General features: G+C 42.5%; 1 protein-coding gene across 5 annotated transcripts in view; it reads left to right on the top strand.

Annotated features, from left to right (window-relative positions):
• The first annotated feature begins 7,168 nt into the window (after positions 1-7,168).
• SS18 (SS18, nBAF chromatin remodeling complex subunit) overlaps positions 7,169-9,649 on the top strand; it is an 87,064-nt gene continuing 84,583 nt past the window's right edge. For 2 of the 5 annotated variants that reach the window (XM_019526474.1, XM_019526455.1), the window contains exons 1-2: positions 7,169-7,317; positions 8,768-8,844. In XM_019526474.1, coding sequence (XP_019382019.1) covers positions 7,249-7,317; positions 8,768-8,844 — 146 coding nt within the window. In that variant the 5' untranslated portion in view covers positions 7,169-7,248. Of the gene's footprint in view, positions 7,318-7,551; positions 7,833-8,767; positions 8,845-9,649 lie in introns of those variants that run through there. The other 3 variants (XM_019526464.1, XM_019526481.1, XM_019526490.1) reach the window with 3 other exon arrangements.

Genomic DNA, 9,649 nt, shown 5'->3' with positions numbered 1-9,649 from the left:
CCGGGGGTCCGGATCACACACTTGGGCGTGCGGCGGGCGTGGGGAGCGGGCACAGCCTGACGCGTCATCACTGATCTGATAGTGGGTGTGCGTGTGTGTGTACAGGTCTGCGTGTATACAGAATGCAATCAGGTTGTAGCCGTATCGGGCTAGAGGAAAAGGCAGTCAGGACCCGTACTAGAGATGATATCTTTTTTTTTAATGAAATTAAAAAAATAATAATTTTTTTGCAAAAAGCTTGAAGGGCTAATCCAAGAGATCATCCCTACTACAAGTCCTGATTGCCTTTATAGAATGCCATGTCATCTGTTGATAGATGTGTCGGACATCTATACGACGTTGCGTTACGATGTGATAAATACACGAGTGTATTTAGGTATTGCTATGTATAGATGCCTTTAGGTAGAGATGCTCAGAGATGCGTGTAAGTATGTTACAGGGGTGTTGGCTGCAGCCATGTTGGTCTCAGGACACAGCCAGACAAGGTTCTTTGGGTCAATCTGATCTCTTTTATTGGACCAACTCAAATTTGGTCCTACAGATTTGAGCTGGTCTAATAAAAGAGATCAGTTTGACCCAAAGAACCTTGTCTGTAAGTATGTTAGAGATTTTAGATGCAGGGCAGGTTTTCTCAAACTCTTTTCAAGTATAGTAATAATAAAAATGTGTTGGTATAATAAATCATATATTATCGTGTGTATATGTATGTATACATACATACATATACACACATATGTATAGATTTGTGTGTGTGTTTATACATACCTACAGTAGCGTAAGAGTGATGTATCTGAAATGGTCCAGAAATCATGCAAGGCAAGGATTTCTTAGGGTGGTATCTTTTATTGGACCAATGACATATGATAAATACATATGTGTATCTATCATATATGTATCGTGTGTATGTATACACACACATCTATACATATGTATAATTATACATTTTATCATATATCACATATGTATTATAGGATTAATTTATGTGTGTGTGTGTATATATAATGTATGGTATGTGTGACACACACACACACACACACACACACACACACACACACACAGAGTAATTTATTATTTATTTATATTTACATGTATGTATCTGGTGAATCCAAATGCTTCCAATTCCAAGATTATCTGAACATTTTAAATACATAAATCACATGGGACATAAAGGATCTTAATGAGTAGAAAATAATAAATAAATGTTCCTGATAAAGACTGCTTCACCTTTGAAAGCTTAAGTCTATCTCACCATGCGGCTGGTCCAATAAAAGCTTATCACCCACAGAAATCCTGGCTTCTCACATAATTCCTGGACCTTCACCGCTACCACATCACTCTGCTACTACTAAATACACATTGGAGGTTTTAGTTACAGAGCAGATTTTCTCAAACTCTTTTCAAGTATAGTAATACTCATAAAGCATATTTGCAGGAGTTCAGTGTATTGTTGCTTTCCTTGCCACTCAGGTCCCATAGAAAAAAAACGGCACCACTGATAATAACACTGACAAAAACATTGAGGCAATTTATTTTTGTATTTCTTGCTCCTGTGTTTCATTGCATGTTTTCATTTAACAGCAAAAGAAATAATCTTGAAGATCTGCTAATGAAATACACAGTGACTGAGTTGGTACTATATGTAGAAATTAAGTTTTATCACAAAAGAACACATGGTAAAAATGTCCATGATATTGCACTTCTGAGATTAGAAAAAGCAATATAAAGGTAATATGAACAAAGGAAGTGAACTAAAAAGTAGAAAGCCAAAAGGATGCACATGTTAGAGTTAAACTGGGAAATCAAATCAGACTGAGAATGGGAGAAGGAAGAAGAGGGATCTGCAAAGGCGGTGTGGACTTCTGTGGCTGATGCTGTGTCTAGTACCATTACTACCTATCTGTAGGGATTGCTAAAGGTCCTTTTTGCCTCTCAGGTAAGGACTAGAATTACCAGATTGGCTGATTTCTATTTTGATTCTTGCGGGGACTCTGCTGCTTCAGGGCTATGCTTCCTATGCTGCCCTCCAGCCAAACTTCTGGGGTTTCAGTGTGCAGTGAATGCTTTCTGGGATCTCTCTCACATCTTACCTTATAATACATAACACCATAGTATGCTAAATTGAAATACAAGGAACAATAGTGTGCTTGTTCCACTCATCCCATGATTATGTTCATCCCCTATTTTCAGCTATAGGTCTAAGTTATGTTGGGCCACAAACCCCTGCAGGGAAGTCTCTTCACCACAATCCTATTGCCTTTCAGAGGAACAGGCAAGTCACCAACATCTTTGCTATTTTTGCTACAAGAATACTTGGTAGTAGATGGCATCCCTAATGTGTCTTTTCTGATTTGTTACTGACACTCACAAGTGAAGTCACTGCACTGTAGTACTTTCCCTGTGTGTTATGAAATAAAATGTTAATCTCTAGGAATTCTTATATAATGTTCAGCTCTAAGGAGAATTACATCAGACGTTCTTATGTTATTCTTTATTTATAGCATACATTCCTACTAGTAGGAGATTCCCTTTTGAAGAATAAAATCAGGACTCTGAAAGATTTTCTCCTTGCAATGGTACTGTTTGCTCCCATTAATGCTGACTGTTCAACATGGCATGCATTTTTTATTCTAAATATTAATACTTGCAACTAACACGACAGATACTAGAGTAAAAATTTAGCATCACAGGGATTTTTTTGGTTTTGTTGTAGTCTCTCTGGAAGACGATAGAGCCACCAATGCCATTGTAATGTGCAATAGTGTTTGGCTTGTTCATTTTATATCAGAACACATAGGTTCATATTTCAAGCATTGCTCTTTATTAATATTCTACACAAATGCCAAAGCAAAACATAAATGTCAAAATGGAAAGAACTAGGCAAAAAGAAACTAGCCAATGAATACAATAAATTCAAGACAACTTTCTACTCCTGATATAATCCCTTTTACAGAGTAAAAAGCACCGAAAGAGTTGCACCAAATCACAATCAAAGGGGCATTGCCCCCAGTCAGGTTGTGTTTCTTCATTGCATATATTGTTAACAAACAAATGTTTAGAAACACAATTTGGGCAGTGTTACAAAACCCACCCTTTCAAATAGGCAGAACTCAAGGTGCTGGCCCAGCATTGCAACTGAATTCACTGACACAGCAAAAACAGTTCCAGGATCAGGCTTACAGCAGTCAGTGAAAACTGGCTGTTGCTGTTTTGTGCTCATGCTGTTAATTTAAAATATTTTGTTTTCTTTTTTTCATGTCAAGATGAGAAAACAGTCTCACCTGGCAAGGGCTTCAAATACACTAACTGTGCTAAATTAGCCAGAGCTAATAAACCCAAAGTATCAAAACAAGCTCTAAAGATACTCCACTTGCTTCTCACCTATCCAAGGTAAATGTACAATAAGCACTGCACATTGTCAACAATATATCCAGGCTTTTACTGGGGAGTCATGATAAACACCCAGTTTGTTAGAGTCCTTCTAAAGCTTATAACAGATATTGGAACTTTCTATCAAGCAGGTAAAAGCAGGTGGAGGCACCCTGAAACTTTCCCGTTTTTTATTTCTTTCTTGCCTGGCAGTTTTGAAAACAATAGTGTTACAATGTCTAGCCGGCAACTCTGTGCCTGTTTGCTCATGAAATAGATTTTTTCTTCATCCCTCTTCTTTCCTGGCTTTTCTAATTCAGATAATATTGTTCAAATAAAGCTGACACAGAGACAGTGGACTTAGCCAAGAGCTGGGCAGCAGGATACATTTTTCAGTACTGTTACAAGATCTCAGTAGGAAACAGTTCATAGGTTTCTACATACATAAAGTGAAGAAAGATTTCTTCAGAAGTAAAGTAGTCTCAATGAAATGAGGAGTTTTGGTCCAGTCCTGAAGGGGCTAAAATTCCTCACTTGCCATTAACTTAATCCCAATAGGCAGTTTTCTCAGGAGGTCATATGTACTATTCTGCCAAGGTTAGCTTCACAGACAACCTCTCCTCGCTATTTGTCATCTTGGAAATAGAGTAACAGACAGAAAAAAATATGTGAAAACATCAAAATCCTTCATAACAATAAGGAGGCTATACTTTTGAAAATGGAGGTGAGCAGAGGTGGGAGAAACAACTGAATAAAATATACTCACGTTTTAAACTCTTGGTGGTGATCTAGATTTACACATCCAAATTACAATTAAATAATGCTAGGGCAGAAACTAACTCACACTAGAAAAGAAATGTGCAATTAAGGAGAAAATATACCATATGTCCTTCAATATCTAGGCATATTGTAGTGCATTAAGACAGTCATAAAGAAGACACCCTGTTGTGGTTGTGTGTTCTGAGACATGTGGCACATTTTCATTGTAGCTATTTATTTTCTTGCTTGTGTGATCTTGTGCTTTTTTAAATCTTATTTAAATACAGGCTTTGAGTGTGAATTTTCTTTTCTATGTTAAAACAGTCCTGCAGTATCTTGCCTATATTTTTACTGAGATTAGTCACTGTTAATGAATATGGAATCCTTACAATTTTACATTATAATATGAAAACAAAAGATTCCTAAGGAAAAGATAATAATAATAGTACTGTAACTGTGTGAGGAAGGCAAAGGAGAGCAACTAAAGAGGTAAAGTTAATGCAGATAACATGGTGATAAGTAAAATATTAAATACAGTAAGTGAAGCATCCTAGGCAAATGTGTAGTGAATCTGCTTGTACTATCCTGCCTCCCTAGAATGACCTGGACTGAAAGGATTGGACCAAAGGCAATTTCTAGTACAGCCAGCCAGCCAGATAAGAGGTCAACTGAGGATACTAATTCAAAAGCCTGGCAGAAGTAATGCCATTCTGGGAGCAGAGAGAACCATAGCTAGCATGAAAGAAGTGAGGATATTGGGTGAATACAATAGTAACTTCCAGCAGCACAGAGACCCAGTAGCAGTGCAATTGTAGTGCGGCACTGAGCAAGTGCCAGGGCTCATAGCCTACTTGGGGTTTGGGAGGTAGCGGGTGGATCTAGGATTTTGAAAAGGGAGGTGCATCATCACATGTAACAACCCATATTTTTCTCCAGGTAAAAAGAACCTACAAGCTTTACTAATATGCTAGGTGCCAAGGGCTGTGATATTGTTTGGGGCTGATGTAAAAACAAGTATAACTTCATTGGAATGAGTTAAAAAGAATGCAGGGCTGTGCAATAGGAGCTACATTCCTAGGAGCAGCAAACAGACAGCAGAACAAAGGTGAGCTTCACTGGTAGATCAAGACAATTAAAAGGAGAGAGGGTAGTTTAGCACCTATGGGATGAAGAATTTGGAAGGAATCAGGTGGATATGAATGAGCAATTAAATCAATTGACACCCTTAGCACTGCCAGAGGAGAAACCCTGTTGCTACTGCCAGCCTGTTGGTTTTAAACTTTGGGTGGAGCCAGGAGTCAAAGTGGGGGCCAGGGGTGGTGTGTGCAGCAAAATGTTGCCAGGTGTATGATAATTATCATATTTGTACAATAGTTTCAACCCCTGTATGATGTACAATCAATAATAGTCAAAGTGTTCAACATGTATGATGGCAGACAAGGTTCTCTGGGTAAATCTGATACCTTTTATTAGACCAACTCAAATAGTTGGAAAAATTCTTATTAGCAAGCTTTTGGTCTCACACACTCTTTGTCAGGCTGAGGAAGCATCTTCAGATGGTCTGGGCTTTTCCTGGATAGAATGGTAAAGCAACAAGAGGCCAGTATGTATGCAAGAAAGCCATTCAGTTTGTACCCAAAATCTTGCTAAGAATTTTTCCAACTATTTGAGTTGGTTTGGTAAAAGATACTGGATTTATCCAAAAAACCTTGTCTGCCTGTGTCCTTAGATCAACACAGCAACAACCTACACCCCCAAAATGTATGCTAATTTTTGAGACAGCTTATTGCTGCAGCATATGCAAAACCCAAGTCACTGTCAGGGAGTCTTAAATAACTTCTGGGTTTGTTTGTTTTTGTAATTATTTATATATTTAATATAAGGTTATATATATAAATCCTCTATCAATGACTTCTGGGTTTGCTTCTAGTACTTTTGTATTACTACTTGCCTCAAAATAAAGAAATGTTTCAACTGATGACCCAGTTCTCACTCACTCACTGCAGAGCTATAGTGAGCAATATAAAGCAAATAAGCAGACTTATCTGCATCTTTTTCAGTGTACCGTACTCTTCCAGCAAATACAGTAATTTTGAGCTTCCAATATGATAATTTCATATTGAAGACTTGGCAACGCTCATGCAGCTACATCACTGCACCCGCCTGGATCTGACCCCGGGGGCAGCACAGGCTGAGCAGTGCAAGCCTGTAGTGTCTCCGCTAGAGCCTGAGGTAGCGCCTGGGGTCTCACACTGTCTCTAGCAAACAGGAGCTGGCTTCAAAGAACGTGGCAGCTTAGCACGTTTCTCCTCTTCTTTGACACCAGCCTCCTGGACCCAGGGCAGCCAGCCTGGGGCATGGGCATCCCTGCCGCAGACTGGGGAGGGAGCTGGCAGAACAGCAGGGGATAGAGCAGCAGCGGGAGCCGGTGAAGGGCAGGCCTGTGGGGCAGATGCCTCCTGCCCTCCCCCGCGTGGCACAGAACCGAAGCCCACGCACGTCACAGACTCATGAAGCTAAGGTTCGCTGGAAACCCGGCGTGGGCTCTGCGCATGCGCGCTCGGGCTCCGAGTTGTCAAAGCAGCGGAGCTGCGAGCCGGACTCGCGCCAGCAGGCCCCGCCCCCGCGTGTTCCCTGCCGCGCGCTCCCAGCCTGGGTGCAACCAAGTCGGAGGGAAGGGGAGGCACTGCGCCTTCCCCTGTCACATGACCATCCTGCCCCCTCCCGGACCGTACCACTTCCGCCTACTCTGAGCCGAACAAGCGTCTGGTAGGAATGTACCACGTCCCAAGAAGAAAAGGGGGACGGGGAGAGGAAGTAGAGGCACCAAAATAACGCACTTAAAAGCCGGCCTTCCCTGCCTGCTTAGCCCCGCGCGCAGTGGAGGGGCCGTGGCTTCGGGGCCTCTTCATGGGCTACTTGCAGGGCGCGGAGGAGACGTGTTACACTGCCGGGGTGTGCACTCACCCCCCTCCTCCGGGATGCGAATGGTGCGGCCCGACAGCCCGCCCCTCCCCCCGCTCGCCGTGGCTCGGAGCGCTCGGCCCGGAGCCGCCGCCGCCCCTTCCCCCACCCCGCTCCCATCCGCTGGGCCTGGGGCCGCAGCTGCTTGGGGGGCCCGACATGTCGGTGGCGTTCGCGGCCCCGAGGCAGCGGGGGAAGGGCGAGATCACCCCGGCCGCCATCCAGAAGGTGAGGCGCGGCCGGGTGCTGTCCCCGGGGCCCCGCGGGCGCGGGGTGGGCATTGCCGGGGCCCGGTCTATGCCGCCCCGCGCTTTCCCGGCCTTTGTGCCGAGGGAGCGGCTGTCGCGTCCGCCCGGCCCTGCCTCCGCTCTCCCCGGCGGGAAGGAGGCAGCTGCGCGGCTTCCCCGGTGGGCAGCTCAATAGATACCGCGGCCCCTCTCCTCCGGGAGCGTCTCCACTCCCTCTTTTGGGCATCTGGCTTCAAGCGTCGGCTTCCGCAGCACGCGGGGGCAGCAAGTTCGGCCCTCCAAGGACAGGCTGGGTGGGAAAAAAAACTTTTTGGTGTTTGTTTTTTGAACGGAAAACCTGCTGCTTTTGTGTTGTGGCCCCGCGTTCCTGCGTGAGGAGCCCTGTTCGCACGGCTGCTGCGCTAAGGTGGCGTGCCCCGTGGCGCTGCAGCGTCCTGCTTGAGAGTCATGGGTGCAAAACTTCCAGCAGTAACCAAGCACCTAATGAGCTCTGTGGCATCACCACCTCTCTTTGCCTTTCAGGGTAAATTTAAAGTTTAGTGGGAGGAGAAATTCTCTCCTGGAGATGTGTGTGGCTGGCCGGTATGGCTTTCATTATTTTGGAGGGGTGCAGGTTGTAGCTGTATTGGTTTAAGGACATAGGCAGACAAGGTTCTGTGGGCAGATCTGGTATCTTTTATTAGACCAACTGAAATAGTTGAAAAAAAATGTCTCTTAGTAAGCTTCCGGGTTTAAAAACTCATCATCAGGCTGAGGAAGCACCTGCAGTTGGTGAGCGCGCATTGAGAAACTTGTAAGAGTCCTTTTTGTGGACAGGTAGGAGCTGTGCTACTTCATGACAACAGCTTCTGACCAAAACATTAATATACGTAAACTCGCAATCCCAAAGACATATACTATCCGGTAGAAAAATCATACCAGTTCTGCCAAGCATTAATAAAATGCTTAATCACTTCTGATTTTGTTTTTCAAAAGCACTTCGTGTTGAGGGCTACTTGTAAGTAAGTTTTAACTTTTTTTTTTTGCCTATGTGTGTTGGTCGTCTTAAATCACCATTGTTTTTTAGTAGGGAAGAGGACTTTTGTTTCTGAAACTATGAAGAAAAAAAAAGCATCTGAGCAAAGATCAAATGTGAAGTCTTTTGAAATACTAAAATAAGAAAACAGTAGATGCTCAAACGGGAAATCTTTGGCAACTGTAACTTTAGTAGTGACTTGACCCACAGCTCTAAAAATGAAAAGTGGGGGGGAGAGAAGGATAAGAGGGGAAAGTTCTACAGGTGGTGACTCTAAATAAAGTAACAGACCCCTTTATAAAAGTACTTTCTGAGCAGTCATATTGGATAGGAAGTGGAAGTCGGTATCACTTTTTCAGTTACTTTTCAAAGAGTGTTTAAAACTTATTCCATATTTCTGTTTTTGTTATTTCAGATGTTGGATGAAAATAACCATCTCATCCAGTGTATAATGGACTATCAGAATAAAGGGAAGACCTCGGAGTGCTCTCAGTAAGATGTTAATCTGACTGTATTTTTGTAATTAGTAAAATCAGTGATGTAACTAAACTCCAGTGTGCTCAGATCTTCCCATGAGAGAACTGTGTCAACTAGTTTGTAAAACCTTTCCTAATGATGCTGTGTTCTTGATTTATAGATTTGGCTTATTAATATTAATTTTTTGTTTTTCATAGCGCCAGAAGTTCTATTTTAATTTGATTAGCATATGTTAGATGGAATAAAATGTGTAGAACCAAAAATGTATAGATTTTTCCATATGTTTCAGTGTCTTGATCATATCTTGAAGAGAAGGGTTAGATTACTTGAAAAAATTGGGAAGAAACAAGAGTATGGAAGAGGAAACTTGAAATAGATCCAAAACTTTTACACCCAACCAAATGTGACCTCTCCTTGCTGTGAATGAATGCATAATGACAAGCCTGTTTTTGGCCAAGAAGAGTTGGTTATATTTCCATTTGGAATTAGTTAATTAATATTAAGAAAGTCCCAACACAAACCTTTCATCTTAACTTTCTGCATTCACTTTGTGATGCTTTCAAATGCTGCTTGATTGGAGAGTGGCAATCAAACAGCTCCTTGCTGCTGCTGTTGCTCATTCATTGTGAGCACTGCCCCACTAAAAGATCATGCTTGTATCTCTACATAAGGTTAAAAGTAGTATTAGCAGGAATTTGGTGCTTTTAATTTTTAGTGCTTCAGGTTACTAGGGAAGCAGGATTCGTAGATTCAGAGATTATAGAGTCGGAAGCGACCCAGTGGATCATCGTGTCTGACCCCCTGCCCCTGGCCGGAAAGA

The sequence above is a fragment of the Gavialis gangeticus genome, unplaced genomic scaffold (assembly GCF_001723915.1).
Source record: "Gavialis gangeticus isolate Ggan-Ray unplaced genomic scaffold, GavGan_comp1, whole genome shotgun sequence".
In the NCBI taxonomy this organism is placed as follows: domain Eukaryota; kingdom Metazoa; phylum Chordata; order Crocodylia; family Gavialidae; genus Gavialis; species Gavialis gangeticus.
This window is presented reverse-complemented; position numbering and strand designations above follow the sequence as displayed.